The sequence below is a fragment of the Thamnophis elegans genome, chromosome 12, assembly GCF_009769535.1.
Source record: "Thamnophis elegans isolate rThaEle1 chromosome 12, rThaEle1.pri, whole genome shotgun sequence".
In the NCBI taxonomy this organism is placed as follows: domain Eukaryota; kingdom Metazoa; phylum Chordata; class Lepidosauria; order Squamata; family Colubridae; genus Thamnophis; species Thamnophis elegans.
Genome location: NC_045552.1, coordinates 44489414 through 44509220, shown reverse-complemented (window position 1 = coordinate 44509220; position 19807 = coordinate 44489414). Strand labels below are relative to the sequence as shown.

The 19807-nt window shown below is 41.0% G+C and overlaps 1 protein-coding gene across 2 annotated transcripts in view; it reads left to right on the top strand.

The window, feature by feature from the left end:
* Positions 1-19607, top strand: part of RPS6KA6 (ribosomal protein S6 kinase A6) — a 67171-nt gene extending 47564 nt beyond the window's left edge. Inside the window, exons 12-22 of one of the 2 annotated variants that reach the window (XM_032227572.1) lie at positions 1523-1587; positions 2513-2615; positions 3533-3657; positions 5706-5831; positions 8316-8405; positions 9857-10015; positions 12213-12374; positions 16215-16291; positions 16475-16592; positions 17851-17991; positions 18094-19607. In XM_032227572.1, the coding sequence (XP_032083463.1) occupies positions 1523-1587; positions 2513-2615; positions 3533-3657; positions 5706-5831; positions 8316-8405; positions 9857-10015; positions 12213-12374; positions 16215-16291; positions 16475-16592; positions 17851-17991; positions 18094-18219 (1292 nt within the window). In that variant the 3' untranslated portion in view covers positions 18220-19607. Of the gene's footprint in view, positions 1-1522; positions 1588-2512; positions 2616-3532; positions 3658-5705; positions 5832-8315; positions 8406-9856; positions 10016-12212; positions 12375-16214; positions 16292-16474; positions 16593-17850; positions 17992-18093 lie in introns of those variants that run through there. The other variant, XM_032227573.1, reaches the window with a different exon arrangement.
* Positions 19608-19807: the final 200 nt, after the last annotated feature.

Genomic DNA, 19807 nt, shown 5'->3' with positions numbered 1-19807 from the left:
AGATCCGGACCCTTACTACCCTCCCGGCCTTCCGCAAAGCCACCAAGTCCTGGCTGCTCTAGCAGGCTGGGGGGCTTGTGAAATATCCAGCCCCACGGAAATTGTGAATGTTGTGTTTTTAAAAGTGTTGTCTTGTTTATTTCTCCCCTTCCCTTGTTTATTGTAAGCCTTGTTTATTGGAGTCCTTCGGGAGTGGGCGGCATACAAGACCAATAAAACTAAACTAAACATTTCTTTTCCCCAAAAGCACATGGGTAGCTGTGATGCTACAGTAGGAAACTCCAGAACACCTCCGTGTCAAAACTAAGATAACAAATCTTGATTTTATTAGAGTTGGTCACAGTGTCCGCCAGATGTTTAGGCTGGGTATGGCATTTCCATCCACCTAGCAAGTCATTCCCAAAGATCCTGGGCTGGGCAGATGTTGTTGTTATGACAACTATTGTTGAGAATTGAGATATTGCTGAAGATATAAACAGTCTTGGTTTTTTGTTCAAACATTCCTTTGAATTAGCCTTGATATATTTTACATTGTTTTTTAAACAATGTCATTGAAAGTCTACAGAGATTCTCAGTCATCCAGGTCATGGTTGTCCCAAAGGTGCTTTTTCAAAAGGCAACTTGACTTTCTTTCTTTCTTTCTTTCTTTCTTTCTTTCTTTCTTTCTTTCTTCCTTCCTTCCTTCCTTCCTTCCTTCCTTCCTTCCTTCCTTCCTTCCTTCCTTCCTTCCTTCCTTCCTTCCTTCCTTCTTCCTTCCTTCCTTCCTTCCTTCCTTCTTATCTTTCTTTTGTCCTTCCTTCCTTCCTTCCTTCCTTCCTTTCTTTCTTTCTTTCTTTCTTTCTTTTCCAAGACACTTCCTCAGAACTGGAGAAGCTTCTTGGATGAGAAGCAAAACGTCTTCAAGGAAAAAACAAAGAAAGTCCAATTGCTTTTTGAAAAGGCACCTTTGGGTCTGTCATTGAAAACAGCAGTCACTTTCAGTGCTTAAGCCCTTGGGTGCCTTCTGTGGTTTATATTTCATTTGGAGTAGCATGATTGTGTAGACTGCAATCTTTTGAAACTGACTTGCAACGCATTGTAGAAAATGGGATCTTCTGATGCTTGGGAACTCAAAAGCGTTTCTTTTCAGTATTTGAAGATTTATTTCATTTATGAATATATAATCAAGGCTACTCAAAGCCAGGTGCAAAGCTGCAGCTGGTGCCATCGTAACAGCAACCTAAAATCCCAGGAGTACAATATTATAATTAAAGTAAGATTTATCATGTGTATTCCTGGCAGTAGGAGCTCTGCAGCATTCAAGTTCCAAAGTCCTTCAAGAAGACTCACAGTTTAAGAAGACAGAAGACCCAGAAAGTCAGAGTTACCCATGCTACATAAGAGCAAATTCTTCTAGTGGAAGTAAACTTGTTTTTAGGACCCTTCCAATTGCATCGCTCAATCGATGGGGACCTTCATCAGCATATGTAATTTGTTGTTTGATTGGCAATCATTTTGTGCCTTGTGTTCCTTGAAATTGTAGGGGCTGGTCCTGATGGGGTTGAAGAAATAAAGAGGCATCCTTTCTTTTCAACCATTGATTGGAATGTGAGTCTATGAAATAAATCTGTACTCAGGGTACCATTTTCGCAAGGACTCGGGTTTAATGTGATGCTTGACAACTCTTGCATAATGTTGGGGAATAACTTGAGCAGGTAAAGGGGAAAAAAGCCAATATTATTTCTACCAAAGAGAGGAAAAAACCTATTATTTCTTCTCCTCCTCCCTTCTCTTTCTCCTCCTCCTCTTCTTTTTCTCCTCCTCTTCTTCTTCTCTTCTTCCTCTTCTCCTCCTCTTCATTCTCTTCTTCTTCTCTTCTCTTCCTCCTCTCCTCCTCCTCCACCTCCTCCTTTTTCTTCTTCTCCTCCTCCTCTCCTCCTTTGCTTCTTCTTCTCCTCCTCTTCCTTCTCTTTCTCCTCCTCTTTTTCTTCTCCTCTTCTTCTTCTTCCTTCTCCTCTTCTCCTCCTCCACCCCTCCTCCTCTTCTCCTCCTCCTTCTTCTCCGCTCCTTCCTCTTTTCAGTCTCCCCCTCCTCCTCTTCTTTTGCACCTTAGATGTACCTAACAGTTCATATTTTTTTTATTTCTTTTCATAGCATTTAGAAGCTTTTCAAAAGCATTTCTAGAAACCGGAGAATGCAGGTTCAAGAAAAGCCTGATACCTTTTGATTCGCTAATAACTGCCTGGTGCTTAGAGACTATTTATACTCCCATCCAGTAGTTTTCCTCTCCTCGATAAGTCCCTTTGAAGAAGCAAGCTCTTCTGTACTAGGAGGAGATGTTGAGTTTTATTCATTCCCCTTTCTGTGTCTCCAGATGGCTCTGGGGACAATCACAAGTGTGGGAAGAGGCACAGGCACAGAAAGGAAACATTTCTAAAATTGAACCTGCAGAAGCAAAGAACTTCCCATTAGAAAAGCAACATAAACCCATGGTAATCTACGGTGACGTAATCTCTTGCGATTCTGATTCCAGAAACTTTACAGGAGGGAGATCCAGCCTCCATTTAAACCTGCTTCTGGAAGACCGGAAGACACTTTTTGCTTTGACCCAGAATTCACAGCAAAAACTCCCAAAGGTAATAGCAATTAAGACATATATACCGCTTCACAGTGCCTTACAGCAGTGGTCTCCAACCTTGGCAACTTTAAGACTTGTGGACTTCAACTCCCAGAGTTCCTCAGCCAGCAAAGCTGGCTGAGGAACTCTGGGAGTTGAAGTCCACAAGTCTTAAAGTTGCCAAGGTTGGAGACCACTGCCTTACAGCCCTCTCTAAGCGGTTTACAGAGTCAGCCTATGGCCCCCAACAATCTGGGTCCTCATATTTACGACAGTTACAGTATCCTGGGGGTCATGTGATCTGCGTTTCCGAACCTCTTACAAGCAAAGTCAATGGGGAAGCCAGATCCACTTAACAACCATCTCACTTACTTAACAACTGCAGTGTTAAGAACTGTGGCAAGGAAAGTCGTAAAATGGGCAAAAGTCACTTAACAAATGTCTCACTTAGCAACAGAAATTATGGACTCAATTGTGGTCATAAGTCAAGGACTATGTGCAATATCTTGTAATATACCTGTAATATGTCTTCCCTCCACCCATTCGTCTTTGATAATAGAACTTTCCATTTAAAAGTTCAACGTATTAATTGGAATAGACATAAACTGTTAGTAAGAGTAAATAAATATAGGGCAATCCTTTTTGTCTCCCCCCAAAATATTACAAATATGCAATTAAAAAAAATATAGCTTTTATTTAAAATCACTAAATTGAAATTGACTAATTGAATTAGTTTTCCATGCTAATTATTTGGTTTTTTAATAAAACCCAAGCCTTCATTTTTCTTTGTTTACTTCTTCGATACAACACTCAATAGGCGGTTTACATTCGCCATTTTTCCGAAAGAAGATTCTTTGATAAATCAGCATGATGATACAGAATATTTTTCATTATATTTTGGGCAAGCTAACATGTCATACTCTTCAATTAATCAAGATTCTCCTGGAGTTCCACCAAGCGCCAATGCTCATCAGCTCTTCAAAGGTTTCAGCTTTGTGGCAACAAACGCCCTAGAAGACCACAAAATCACCCCTCTCAACAACATTTTGCCAATAGTACAGGTAAAAGTGTGTGTGTGTGTGTGTGTGTGTAGTTTCTAATCTGTGCATGCTGAAATATTGAAACAACCATTCCTGACCAATATATGTAGTACTAGCTGGATACCTGTGCTTCCCTACAAAACTATGTGATCAGGCTTGATAAATTGACACTTAAAGCAGGGTAGGCCCCAAGGAGAGGAAGCTGGAATTTCCCTCCCCTTTGCTGAGGTACCCACGTTTGGTACTGTAAGGAGCCCCAGGCCGCTCCTGAGTGAAGGAGTGCAACGTCTGCCAGTTTGAACTGAGGTAACGGAATGCGAGGCAACCGGCAGTTGGAACAGAATTCTTTTCAGGTGGGGAGGGGGAGTAGAATGTCTAAACTCCCAGCAGGCTGGATGAGTCACGCGCTGGCTACGCCCACGCCCAATTTAGCGAAGGGGTAGCATCAGAGCGTGTTACTGTAAGGCAACTGGCGGTTATAGGAAATGCTGATGATGTGATGTCATTTCGAAAAATCCTTTCTTAGCGAGGACCTAGAAGCCAAGAGGAACATACGTGCCGAATTTCAGGTTTGTAGGCTTTGCAGTTCTGGAGATTTCGTGACGAGTGTGTGGTATTTGGCTTTTATATTTATAGATTAAAAATTGTCAGAAATGCTTACTGATTACCGTAGTATTGCCGGCATATGAGGCTGGTTTTCTGGTTTCGCAACTATGAAAAAATAATGTAGGGATAATAATTTGTCAGAGTTCACACACTTTCCTGGTTGAGAATAGTGGTTTCTCTGGTTGAAAGATGAAGTGTGTCTGTAGGTATGTACTATATGTATGCACCTTCTTTTGAAAGGGGCTTAAAAGGAAGACTTTTTGGAACACAAAATTCATATATTAATCCCCTTAAGAATAAGCTGTTAAATTGTGTTAGGAGTACAAAGACAGATTATTTTCAGCGAATTTCATACAGACACTTTCCCCTTATCCTATTAAAATGTTACAATATAGTTTTCTTAGTCATGATTTGTTGCATTATAGATGATAAAATATGGTTAAATATAGGTATAATGATATCACTGTACAGAATCATTAGGATTGGAAACTGGATTCTTTGGGCTTAATCTAGCTAATTTAAAACAAAAACCTGGGTCCCAATTATTATTAATATTAATATCTAATGTCATAGAGCAGTGTTTTTCACACTTGGCAATTTTAAGACTTGTGGCTTCAACTCCCAGAATTACTCAGCCAGCTGGCTGGGGAATTCTGGGAGTTGAAGTCCACAGGACTTAAAAAGGCTCGCATATGGAAATGACAAAATCAGCATCATAATATCACAGCCTCGGTAACATATATATTTGTGTCTGATATTGAGATACATCATTGTAGGACTTGGGTTGTGATGTCACCCTAAGTGCTCCTTTTTACCCATCATCATAGTTGGCTTCTGGGAGTGATGTGATGGCCTAGAGATGGAGCTCTCACCTCACAATCAGGAGGCTGTGAGTTCAATCCTAGGTAGAGGCAGATATTTCTCTCTCTGGGCACACTGAGAATTTATCTGCTGAGCAAAACTCCGCATTGGTGACCGGAAGGGTATCTGGCCATTAAAACACTCTGATAGCTCTATTCAGTTGCCCAGACTCTACCCCACAAAGACCATTATGGGGGCTTTAAATGATGATGATATTATTTGCCTGCTAATGTCTATGGCTAAAGTTTCTCATGGGTTTAGGAGAATTTACAGATCCATCTGAAGAAAGAAACCAGGACTTACAGACTGCAAGAAATGGTCAACGTATTAAATCCAAATTCAACCAAAGGCTGATATAATGTTAATTGTGAACCAGTTGGGATGCATCAACAACTACATCCACTAAGCCTACAACTTAAAAAGGACAAAATGGCCCAAAAGTTGCTCGTTTGGGGTCTGTCTCTGCCCTTACTATTATATTTCTTTTCACAAATCCAAATTGTATAGAACTGATAAGGAGTGTAGGGTGCCTGCAGAAATGTTCTGAAAAAGTTGATGAAATAATTGCAAGCTTTTAAAAGTTGTTTTATTGTGTTCTTTAGCAACTTCATGGGAGCAGTGCCCTCTTCACAGATGCCTATGAACTTAAAGAAGACATTGGTGTGGGCTCCTACTCGGTGTGTAAGCGCTGCATTCATACAGTTTCCAATATGGAATTTGCTGTGAAGGTATGTAGGAGCACTATTTTTTTCCCCATATCACTGTCAACTCTGAAGCTGGCCTGACTGAGACTATCTTGGAGGCTTCAGTGTTGCCACAATAGTGCTAAGGGTTAAGTATAGATAGCTGGAGTTCTGTAGCCAAAACAAAATAGTTTCCCTTGAGAACCAAGGACATTCCCATGGGTGGCTGAAGAGAGAAGGAATGACGTTTCCAAACAACCCGATAGCACCTTGATTGGACCATGTGACTGATTGGGAAAAAGGGGGGAAATGTTTACATTTAATTAGGTGAAAACTGCAGAAACCTTTAGAGTTGGTTTTCACCTGTTTGTGCCAATATGATCTATCCACTAAATCTGTTCTTTGAGGAACCTGCTTGCCTCGGAGTTCTGTTTGCTATGGGTGTATTACTTGAAACCCTGACCATCACTTTTAAATATCTAAACATATATAACAACCTACATAAATTAGCCCACATTTAATAAATGTCTTATAGCTCTTAACCATTTTAAATTAAATTAAGGTTTGGCTTCTTTTCATCTTATTTCGAATGAATATATAAAGGAACAGGACTCATTTTTTTCTCAACATCTTCTAAACTGCAAATTTGGCAGTGCATGATACCAATAGAGGATAATATTTGTAACTCAAATATTAAACTGCGGGGTCCTTGGTGCTCTCTGAGCTTGGTTGTTTTTTTGTAGATGTTTTATTACCCAACTATGTAATATCATCACTGCTTCCAAAGAGTAGGATTTGCATTCTTTTATATAAAACTAGCTGATAATTCAGTGTTGCCCGGGTATTTATTTATCCTAATCCATACATTTATCCTCAAAAATAATCCCAGACGAAACGTAATTTCTAATGTTGAATTTTCCCCCTTACCAGAGTGAGCCCCCTTGTGGAGTGCTGTGAAGCGGTTTACCATGGCAACTCCACTGCCTGCACAATAGAAGCCATTTACAGCAGTACAGTAGAAGCCATTTTAAGGCATAACAGGCCTTAACAGAACACACACACCGAAAGGCGTTAGGGCTGTCTTACCCACAAAGTATTTGTTTCCAGAGAGTAAGTCATCTGTGTACCAAGTTTGGTTGAAATTGCTTGAGGCGTTTCAGAGTTATGCTGGTACACACACACATACATCCATAGATAGATAGATAGATAGATAGATAGATAGATAGATAGATAGATAGATAGATAGATAGATAGATAGATAAGATAAGATAAGATAAGATAGATAGATAGATAGATAGATAGATAGATAGATAGATGATAGATAGATAGATAGATAGATAGATAGATAGATAGATAGATAGATAGATAGATAGATAGATAGATATAGAGATAGAGATGTGTGTGTCTGTGTGTGTGTACTCCCTACTAAGCACTGATGATGTTACCTATTTTGGGTAATGAAACATTGGTAATATAAGGTCCTTTCTTGGTGGTTGACATGTTATTATCTTCAGTTATTTGTGGATATGCTATTTAGAACTTTAACATTAAAACAATAATTGCCCAGAGGATCTTTTACTACTGCTGGAATCTCATTCATTCATTCATTCATTTATTCATTCACTCATTCATTCATTCACTGGCTGCCCATCTTAAAACAGGGTAATTCTGGGAGACTTACAATTATAAAAGATAAAAAATGTATGTACTAAAAACAAAGTTAATACAAAGCCAAATACTACAGTCCAAATGAAGATGGGGAGACCAGGAGCAGAATGGATGGGGGGAAGGTGGGATCTGTTGTAAATCTGTCAACCACCTCCATTGTGAAGCTGCCCCATTGGAGTCCCAAGCTAATTGGCAAAACCAGTTCTAGCAGATCTTACTCTGGGGGCAAGATGTTCCAGAGAGGTGCAATGGCAGAGAAGACCCTTCTCCTGGATCCCACCAGTCAAAATATTTGGACTGATGGTACCAGTGGAGCAGGGTAATCCCACACCTCTCTATTTCCATCTCATTGGCACAGTATAGAACTTTAGTAGATGAATTGCATCTACCAGTTGTTGGGTTCCCTTAGCATGATGTCCTGATCAATTAGACAATTTAAGATTAGGTTTGAAGTGGCACATCCCTTACATAGGTGGTTTGCTGCCTTGTTTCCAATCTATCTTTTCTTTAAGTATCTCAAAAGTATGTGTCCTGCAGATCTACCTTGAGGTAGGAGAGAAAGAGAGAGAGATTCAGTGTCCGCGTTGTAGTGGAGCAGTTCCAATGTTTTGAAATGCTCGGGACATCTGTCCGGCGATATTGCCTCTAGCCCTAGTACTGCCTAGAATTGTTGGCACTCAATTGTAATGCTGGCTTCGCAATCCTGGGAATTGAAGAGAAGGAGACTGCTCTGTGCCCTTGTTACAAGGTGGCCTTGAGAAGGGAGGCTGTTCTATTCTTTCTTAAATAGAAACGTGCTTCGTTGTGCTGAATTTAATCTCCTGTCACGCTTCCTTGTGGTCATTGTCTCTCCCCCTCCAGATAATTGACAAAAGTAAGAGAGATCCTTCCGAAGAAATAGAAATCTTGATGCGGTACGGACAGCACCCGAACATTATTACTTTAAAAGATGTAAGTATTCTGTTTGGTTTCTAGAGACTGTACGAAGTGCGCCTATTGAGGGGATGAAGGTGTTTCTTCTGCTCCGGTCACTGCTGAAACGCAGAAGAGAAGCTCTCGATATTTGTCGATGAAATATGATTCTGTTTGATTAAAAATAGGTCTTGTTGTCTTTGTATGTCTTTGGGTTTATTGTTCCTAGCTGGGTGGAAATGTAATTTCATCTGTATTAACTTTATAGAAGTGATAGGAGTGGTGCGATGGCCTGGAAGTAGAGCTCTCGCCTCCCAATCAGGAGGTTGCCAGTTCTATCCTAGATAGAGGCAGATATTTCTCTCTCTGGCCACACTGAGAATTTATCTGCTGAACAGAACTCCACATTGGCAACAGGAAGGGCATCTAGCCATTAAAACATGGCTCCATTCAGATGCCCAGACTCCACCCTGCAAGGGATTATGGGGTCGTTAAACGATGATGATGAACTTTATAGAAGGGATGTCCATCCTTTGCAACTTGCAGACCTCAACTCCCAGAATTCCTCAGCGGCATGGGGGATTCTGGGATTGAAGTCAACAAGTCTTCAAGTTGCCAAGGTCGGATACCTTTTAACAATAATACAATAGCAGAGTTGGAAGGGACCTTGGAGGTTTCCTAGTCTTGGAGAACTTCTAGTCTACCTCTGCTTTATGGCAAGGAAAAGAACCCCATAGCACATGATCTTGTTTTTTCCTCAATCCCTCAACGTTCTCTCATTCACCCACATCACACCTATCCTCCGCGAGCTGCACTGGCTGCCCATTGGTCTCCGAGCACGATTCAAGGTGCTGGTTATCACCTTTAAAGCCCTACATGGCCTAGGATCTGGGTATCTACGAGACCGTCTTCTGCCACATTCCTCCCTCAGACCAATAAGATCCCACAGGATGGGCCTTCTCCGGGTGCCTTCAGTGGGACAATGCCGGCTGGTGGCGCCTAGGAGTAGGGCCTTCTCTGTTGCCGCTCCGTCCCTATGGAATGAGCTGCCCCCAGGGATCCGGGCCCTCCCCACTCTCATGGCCTTTCGCAAAGCCATTAAAACCTGGCTTTTCCGGCAGGCTTGGGGCTGTTGACCCCTTGATTGAGGCCCAGCCCCCTCCTGATTGGGTGTCTGTTATGTTCCTTTTTAGCTTTGTTGTGTCCCATTGTTTTTAATAATGCCTTTTAATTATTATTTTTTTCATTTCTGTAAGCCACCCGGAGTCCTCCGGGATTGGGTGGCATAGAAATCTAATAAATGAAATGAAATGAAATCTGCCAGTTGAAGCAGCAAAAGCTTATTTGGTAGTTTGGAATCTTTGCAACTTAAAAAAAAAAGGTGTTGGTGGAAAATCAATCCCTTCTGTTGAGTGTGCCTCTAGGCAGACCCTGTGTTTCATGCCCCATTCCTGGAGTATGTGTTACTCAACTATATTAAACTTCTACAGGTGTACGATGATGGTAAATATATCTACCTTGTCACAGAATTGATGAAGGGAGGTGAGCTTCTGGATCGTATTCTCAGACAGAAGTATTTCTCCGAACGGGAAGCCAGCGCTGTCTTGTATACAATCGCTAAAACTGTGGACTATCTGCATTGTCAAGGAGTAAGCTGGGCACATTCCGATAATTTAATTAAGTTTGGATGTATGTTTTGGGGGTTTGTTTGGATCTTGGCTTTCTGTTTGCTGTAAACTGTCCAGAGTTAGGACGAGTGGCTATATGAATCTTTTCAATGCCTGTAGAGATTCTCAGCCCTCCAGGTCATGGTTGTCCCAAAGATGCTTTTTCAAGAGGCAACTGGATTTTCTTGTTTCCTCTTTTGAAGACATTTCATTTCTCATCCAAGAAGCTTCTTCAGCTCTGACAAGATAGTGGGGAATGAATGGATTTATACTCCTGACAGACAGCTCATCATTTGCATCCTTTTAGAGCAGAAGTGTCCAAACTTGGGAACTTTAAGACTTGTGGACTTCAACTCCCAGAATTCCCCAGCCAGGCTGGGGAATTCTGGGAGTTGAAGTCCACAAGTTTTAAAGTTCCCAAGTTTGGACACCCCTGTTTTAGAGGGTCGTTGAAACACTTGGAGGTTTTATCCGTGTTCTCAGTCACCTGAGTAAGTGCTCCTGGTTCCTGTAGTAGGATTTCCAAAGGAAAAAATTGCAGACTACAGGAACAAGAAGCACCACTCAGGTGACCCTGAGGACACAGATAAACCTCCAGGTGGCCTCAAGGACTCTCTAAAAGGATGCAAATGACTAGCTGTCTGCAAAGAATATAAAGTCTTCCATTCCCCACCATCTTGTCAGAGTTGAAGAAGCTGAGATTCTCTACAGACTTTTAGCTATACAATTTGGGATGAACACCCATTGAATGGTGTGGGAGTAGGAATGGATTTCCAGAGGAAAAATTGCAGACTACAGGAACAAGAAGCACCACTCAGGTGACCCTGAGGACACAGATAAACCTCCAGGTGGCCTCAAGGACTCTCTAAAAGGATGCAAATGACCAGCTGTCTGCAAAGAATATAAAGCCTTCCATTTCCCACCATCTTGTCAGAGTTGAAGAAGCTTCTTGGATGAGAAGCAAAACATCTTCAAAAGAAAAACCAAGGAAGTCCATTTGTCTCCTGAAAAAGCACCTTTGGGACAACCATGACCTGGATGACTGAGATTCTCTACAGACGTTTAGCTATACAATTTGGGATGAACACCCATTGAATGGTGTGGGAGTAGGAATGGATTTCCAGTGGAAAAATCGCAGACTACAGGAACCAGGAGCGCCACTCAGGTGACCCTGAGGACACAGATAAACCTCCAGATGGCCTCAAGGACTCTCTAAAAGGATGCAAATGACCAGCTGTCTGCAAAGAGTATAAATCCTTCCATTCCCTACCATCCAGTCGGAGCTGAAGATGCTTCTGGGTTGAGAAGTGAAATGTCTTCAAAAGACAAAACAAGAAAGTCCAATTGCCTTTCGAAAAAGCATCTTTGCGATAATCTTTTAAATATATACCATAAATAAATATCCCTGAAATCCCAAAGAGCCAGTTTGGTGTAATGGTTAAGACATCACCCCAGAACCTGGGAAACCCCACTTTAGGCATGAAAGCCAGCTGGGTGACGTTGGGCCAGTCTTTTTCAGAAGGGAAGAGAAAAAGCCCAGAAAACAGCAATTCTCAAACCTTGCCAAGAAAACTGCAGAAAATGACGCAGGTAGACATTAGGAATCAACATTGACTCACAGGCACCAAATAAACAAACTTACATTTTCTTACAGGCTAAATCATTTCAGTAAAGGAGTTGGTTTGAGGACAAGCATTAACCAGAGACTGTCCTGTATAATAAAAGCTAGGTGGGATATTGTATTTCAGGATTTAGCTGGCCATTGCTGGAGACAAAGTTAGAGGGAGGGAAAGAGAATGTTTGTTTTGAAAATTGTTTGCCACCCAAAGTCAGTCGTTGTGTTGGGCGGACATACAAATTGAATGAATCAATCCATCCATCCATAAACAAGTAAACAAACCAGCCTGATCTTGAAGCTGAATGTTTGTAAGCAAAAGAAGAAATCAGATTTAGTGATTAACTTTCAAATTGCAGCTGGATAAATTGATTCTGTGGTCTGTGCCCAATTTTGAAATCCCATATTTTTTTTAGAAATTGGATTTAAACGTTTAATCGTTCATTCTATTCTCCTTTGTTTGTGTGTTAATTTGTGTGTTGATGGAATGATGTGATCTTTTAAAATGCCCCCCCCCCTTGATTTCAGCCTGAATAGTTGGGTTTCATATGTTTTTTTTTCAAGGTTGTGCATCGGGATCTTAAACCGAGTAATATTTTGTATATGGATGATTCCAATAATGCTGATTCCATCAGGATTTGTGATTTCGGCTTTGCAAAGCAACTCCGGGGAGAGAATGGGCTTCTCTTAACACCATGTTACACTGCTAATTTTGTGGCACCAGAGGTAATGCCTTTTCCCATTTGGTTTTACAAATCGTCTCTTTAAATCTCCAGGAAAGTATTTGTATTTCATGAGTTTGGGGAGGCATTGGGGATAGATTGCTTTGTTCTGTTGTTCCTCGCAACATAATAATTGATCTAACTAACACAACTGATCTATCTAACAAACTAAAATTCAATGTAGGGAAAAGTAAAGTCCTACACTTATGTAAGAAAAATCAAAAGTACAAATATAAAAGATGAAACCAGGCTTAATAACAGTGACTGTGACAGGGATCTTGGAGTCTTAGTAGACAACCAGTTAAATATGAGCCAGAAGTGTGCACTGGTGGCTAAAAAAACCAACCCAATCCTAAATTGCATTAACAGAGGGATTAAATCAAGATCAAGCGGGATACTAATACCACTTTATAAAGCCTTAGTAAGACCACACCTAGAATCCTGCATCCAGTTTTGGTCACCACACTATAAAAAAAGATGTTGAGACTCTAGAAAAAGTGCAGAGAAGAACAACCAAGATGATTAGGGGACTGGATGCTAAAATATGCAATGAATAGTTGCAGGAACTGGGCATGGCTAGTCTAGTGAAGAGAAGGACCAGGGGAGACATGATAAAAGTCTTCCAATATTTGAGGGCTACCCCAGAGAAGAGGGGGTCAAGCTATTCTCCAAAGCACCCAAAGGCCAGACAAGGAATAATGGATGGAAACTGAACAAGGAGAGATTCAACCTAGAAATAAGGAGGAACTTTCTGAAAGTGAGAACAATCAAACAATGGAACAGCTTGCCCTTGGAAGTTGTGGAAACTTCATCACTGGAGACTTTCAAGAAGAGATTGGGCTGCCATTTATCAGAAATGGTGTAGGGTCTCCTGCTTGAGCGGGCGTGGTGGTGTTGGATTAGATCAGTGGTGCCCAAAGTGGGCGGTACTGCCCCCTGGGGGGGGCTGACTTAGGGGGCGCTAAGAGGTAAGGGGGCAGAAGGGGAAGGCGCTAAGAGGGTGAGAAAAAAAGATCGTGTATTGTGTTGGCTGCAGAGGGCATCACCCCTAGGTTGGTAGCTTCCCCTTAGCTAATTCTCAGATGGAAAGGAGAAACTTGCCGAGCAGAAGATGGACTGTTTAAAGCCCATCAGTGCGGGCAGAAGGACAAAATTACCCAAACAAACCTGGAAATAGCTGCAGGTTTCCCTTTAAGCAACATCACCACCCTCCCCTCCAATCACTGCCTTTCTCCCAAGAGAACGGCGCGCACCGCTTCAATCGCCCGCCCCCCCCAACACCGCCAGCATCTTAACCAATCAGCTTTGCTTGTGAAAAGGTTTTTTTTAAAAACGGTCGGTGGGCGCGGAGATTGTGCACGGTGTTGTTAGGAGGGAAAAAAACCCACCAATCGAATTTGAGATGAGCTTGCGAGAGAGCTCTTTGCCACTGGTTTAAAAAACGATCACATATTTTGTGCCATCCTTTTCCTTTGCATGGAGACGCTGCTGGGTAAAAGTAACTGGGGGGAGGGTGTGATGAGCAGAAGTGCGGTCACTCCCTTTTGGTGGTGTGGATTTTGCTTAGGGAGGTTTGGATTACCAGCAGGAAGGAGCTCGCATTGCAATCTTCCGTTTCTAGCCTTGGAAATACGGGCGTTGTTAAACTCACGGGAGCTTTCTTTGATATAGGTAAAGTATACTATATGTATATACTACTATAGTATAGGTCAGGAGTCCCCAAACTCGGCAACTTTAAGACTTGTGGACTTCAACTCCCACAATTCTCCAGCCAGCATAGCTGGGAGTTGAAGTCCATAGCTGTCTGGAGAATTCTGGGAGTTGAAGTCCACAAGTCTTAAAGTTGCCAAGTTTGAAGACCTCTGGTATAGGTTCTCCTGCTTGAGCAGGGGGCTGGATCAGAAGATCCAGCTTTTATAAGCTAAAGCTTATAAAAGCTCCACTCAATGCTGGTTGCAGGTGGATTTTCTTTTAGAATATGTGTTTAGTTTTTGAAATATCCCCATTCCCATCCTCTCTCCTTGAGGAATTACTGGTTTTGAATAGTTGGTTCGGCGAGCAGAGGTTTAGCCATTGAAACCACGTAAGCACTTAAAGGCAGAATGTCTGTGTCGTGCAAAATAATTGGCAATCTGAAGGAGATAAGATTATATTGTATGCCTTTGTATGTGTGGATATGTGCACACATAAATTTTGCAGCAGGGTTAACAATGACCAGAGCCCCTCTTGGTTAGCATAGCCAATAAGAAACTTGGCCAATAATATTAAGGCAAGTATGAGCAATTATCTGTCCATGGTTGCCTTTAAAAAATGACACTAGAGTTTCTTGCCATTTTTGGATTGGAACTGGATGAAAACAAATACAAATCTTAAAATTGAGATTTTTTTTAAAAAAAGGAAAAATAGATTGTACTTCAGTTTTGCTTAAATGTGTGATGTGAGTCAACCGTTTTTGATATTTAGCCCACCAAATCTAAAAGACTATGCAGATGGTTTGGAAGGGGTTAGTAGCAAAGCTAGTGTTGATATTGTGGAAATTAATGAAACTGAAAATTACAATGATGTTATTGCAGGGATGTGACTATCCAGCTAAAGTTGTTTCTCTGACATTCTAAGACTTAGATGTCTGAGTGATATCAGGATCTTTTTTTGATGGAAATTCCAGATTAGGTGATAAATCCATTTTCAGATACTGAGGAAGATGGGGTAGTGGAGGAACAACTCATAAAGCTGCAAAATGACATTGAGCTGAAGCGAAAGTTTAAGAAATCGTATCAAGAGTTTTGGTTACAGAAAGAAATTTCTGATCACTATCCTGTACTAGTGGTTAAGAAGCTCCTTGTTGCATTTCCAACATCATATTTGGTGGAACGTGGCTTCGGTATGGTCATCCAACTTCTCTCCAAGCAAAGAAATTACTCCAGATTACTGAACGTGGTGATTTAAGACTCCTGCTAAGTGACTTAAAACCAGACATTGGGAAACTGGTATCACTTCATCAAGCCCATCAATCACATTAAGAATTTACTGAACAGTGAAGTAGTTACTAAATTTTACTGAGTTTACTAAGTTACTAGTTACTAAGGTTCTTGATAAATGACTATCAGACTTTGAAAACCTGGTATCACTGGATCATGTTCAACAATTTTGTTGAATTAACATTAACTAAAAAAGTTTTTAAATTGGATTTTGAATAAATGTGCAATTAATTGTTACAGTTTTGAATTTTACTGTTATTATCTTCATTCCGTCGTGCAAACCGCCCAGTCACATGACTCCCCAAGCCACGCCCACTAAGCCACAGCCACAGAACCGGTAGTAAAAAAATTGAATTCCACCACTGGGTGGGGGGCACTGAGGATCAGTTTGTAGCACCAAGGGGGCAGTGGACTGAAAAAGTTTGGGAACCACTGGAATAGATGATCTATAAGGTCCCTCCAACTCTGTTAATCTGTTAATCTGATTTACTCTCTCACACAAAAGCATGGATAAATGGGCTTCTTACTGTATAGAAACAAACATGGAAACCCAGAGTTTAGTTAAATGTTGATTATTGTTCTGTATATTATTGCAGCATTTCAGGAAAGGTTACTATATTATTTCAGCAGCACTGTGGTCATTAGTTTAAATCAGTGTTTTTCAACCTTGGCTACCTCAAGGTGCCCAGACTTCAATTCCCAGAATTCCCCAGCCTGCACACTGGTTGAGGAATTCTGGGAATTGAAGTCCACACATCTTAAAGTAGCCAAGGTTGAAAAACACTGATTTAAATTTACTTCTAAACCTGCGTGTGGTGAAGGCTCGTCTTTCTAACAATAACATAGAGTTTTAATTCCTCTTCTAGGTCCTCATGAGGCAAGGCTACGATGCTGCTTGTGATATTTGGAGCTTGGGTGTTCTTCTTTATACAATGCTGGCAGGGTGAGATGCGCCATGTTGACATCGCTATGAATTTACAGATGTTTGAAGCCATGACTCTTCTGCTTATTTTATAGGATCAATCCAGCGTAAAAAAAAATCTGTCCTAAATCAGCAAGTTCCATCTATGTTTCTGAACTACTTATGCAAAAGAAACTAACATCCTTTCTTTAAAAATATTTTTAGGTACACACCTTTTGCGAATGGGCCCAATGATACCCCTGAAGAAATCTTGTTACGGATAGGTAGTGGAAAATTTTCTTTAAGTGGAGGCAATTGGGACACTGTGTCAGATGCTGCAAAGGTATCAGCATATTTTTATTCTGTCTGTCTGTCTGTCTGTCTGTCTGTCTGTCTATCTATTATCTATCTATCTATCTATCTATCTATCTATCTATCTATCTATCTATCTATCTATCTATCTATCTTATCTATCTAAAATTGGCTGTCTGTATGTGGGTATGTTCCCAGCATAACTCTGGAACGCCTCGAGCAATTTGAACCAAACTTGGTAGAGAGATGACTTGCTCTCTGGAAAAAAAATACTGTGGGGGTAAGACACCCATAACACCCCTCGGTGTGTGTGTGTGTTCTGTTAAGATACATCTGTTGTGCCTTAAATGGCTTCTACTATACTGCCATAAAATGGCTTCTACTGTACAGCACATGGTAACGGCTTCACAGTACTCCACAAGGGGGTTCCCTCTGGTAAGGGGGAAAATCCAACGTTAGAAATTATGCTTGGTCCGGACATTTTCCCCCTGTAAATAAATATCCAGACAACGCCCGTTTATCAGCTAGTGCTTTATAAGATGTAGACAGCTGTGTAAATGCAATTGCAGGTGACCCGTTAGTTAAAATGTCATATACTTCAATGCCAGGTTCCAAAAACCAAGAAATAGACTTTATGATTCTTCCAAGGAGAGTTCTTTATTGTTCTTCACCTATAGATAGAATCTTAGCCAAATTAATGCAAGCTATCAGCCACATCAAGCATATACCCTGGGAACTCTTAGGGATGAGCGGGCTTCACCCACTTTCTCTCACACAAACAATCTGAACTGAGTTGTCTCTTGCTCCTCTGGAAAGCTCCTCCTCTTCCCTGGGAATCCAGGCTACATTCCATTGCAGTAGGTCAATGAAGACTCAATCATCCAGGCCAAAAGGATCTAAAAGCTTGAATCATGGCAGCAATACATTTTGGGGAGACATGCCTGAAGTTGGTGTGGCAAAAGTTGGTATATTCCAACAACTTTCTGACCTTCTGCCTAACTATTTTTTTTAATTTTGCCCTAGATGGAAAGCAAAATGTCTCAGTTTAATAAATTTTGGTCCAGTTGCCATGATCCAACCTTTTAGATACCTTTGGCCTGGATGATTGAGTCTGACATATTGCAATACATTTTGGGAAGACCTGCAACCGTTCTACATATGTTTTACCCCCTAGTCCCCTGATCATCTTTGTTGATAGGAGTGACAATATCACAAAGGCTACGTTCAACTCTTTGTAACCTCCTCTTCTCTAAGCTGTACTTACAACTCTTCTTATCTCTTTGCTCCAGGATTTGCTGTCTCATATGCTACATGTAGACCCACATCAAAGATACACCGCAGAGCAAGTTCTCAAACATTCATGGATAGCCTGTAGAGATCAGCTGCCACATTATCAGTTAAATAGGCAAGACGCACCACATCTAGTAAAGGTAAAGTAGGCAAAACTTGTCAAGAGTACAGAAATCTGTATCTTAATGATGATTGAGGACGGCAGGATTGATTTGTCATTTAATGTCATATGTATGTTCCAGGGGGCCATGGCTGCTACATATTCTGCATTGAACAACAAGACATTTCAGCCTGTTTTAGAACCTGTTGCTGCTTCAAGTTTGGCTCAGCGGAGAAGCATGAAAAAGCTAACATCCACAGACTTATAGCTCAGCTGGAACATTTAGTCCACGTGGAACAGAGAAAAGCAAGCAAGCAAACAAACAAACAAAAAAACCCCAAGAAACAGCTGCCTGCCCTGTGAATTAAAAGGCATATATACCAGTTCCTCCTACACTACTTGAATTTCAGTTGAAGAAAGGAAGAAAACAAAATTAAAAGGAAAAAGAAAAAAACGTCTACCAGTTTTTTAGAGGATGTATTGCTGTTCGTAGGTTGGTTTCAGTAGCATCAGGGTATTTTGCAACTGTGGTGAGGAATTTCGGTACACATTTCATTTCGGAGATCGATCGCGTTATGTTAATACTTTTAAATACTGTATAGTTTTCATCCGGTTTATAAAGATGATGTATTAGTTGAGACCAGAGACGCTGCTCAAGTTGTAAATTTCATTTCAGAAGAAAAGGTCAGTGTTTTAATATTTTTGCTACCTTGGCCCTGTTGTAAAGACAAAAGAAAAGAAAACATTAAACATGATGTGCTCTGGTTTTGTACATTGATCCCATTAACTGGCGGACTCCATGCATTTGATTCGCGGGTTACGACAAGCCAAGGACCCTTGAAAATGCATATCCTAGTGCAAAATGCATGATGGAAGCCCTTAACTTCTGCTGGTGTCAGCCAATTATGTGTAAAAAAAATCATGTACAGCTGTAATAATCCATGAGCATACACCGAGATGATAGCGTGTAACTCCTTCATTAGAAGCTGTAGATTTGGTTCAACCTAGCCGTGTCTTTCTTAAGGCTTTTGAAGAGTGGTGGTTGTTAGGATAATAAATAATCTGTTGTACTTAAACTTTATGTATGACTTCACCATCATTGGACCTTTTCAAGAAGGGGTAAGTAGATCTCTGCTTGATAATAGTTTAAATCGGGGGTGTCCAACCTTGACAACTTTGAGGCCTGTGGACTGCAACTCCCAGAGTTCTCCAGCCAACCAGGGGATTACTGGGAGTTGAAGTCAACAAGTCTTAAAGTTGCCAAGGTTAGCCACCCCTGCTTAGATATAGAATAAGGTGTGAAGGGCTTTATACCACACTCGTGGACTTCAACTCCCAGAATTCTCATGGCTGGCTGGAGAATTCTGGGAGTTGAAGTCCACAGGTCTTAAAGTCGCCAAAGTTTGGCACCCCTGCTTAGATACAGAATATTATTAGATACAGAATATGGTGTGTAGAGCTTGTACCCTATATCTAAAAGGCTATGAGTTTGATGTAAACTCCAGTATTGTGCTCTCATGTCCTGAGGCTTAGATTTGTTTCATCTGTGAACTTTGGTGTCACACAGTCTGTGCCCATTTCATTTAACAATAGGACTGATGTATTTTGCACTTGCATTCTGGATTGAACCTTGTTACTTGATTGGTATTGAGAAAAAGACAAATGAAGCTACCTTGATTGGTATTGACACAAGACAAATTAAGCTACCTTGCTAATTAAGCTAGCGCACTCTGCTGTCTTCAGTTGTTTTTTTCCTTCGCGGTCTTCAGTTCTGAATTTTGTCATCCTGGGACAGCATTTTTATTCCTCCTAAGTTATAAGATAGTGATGTTTTTAATCACATGCCATATTTCACA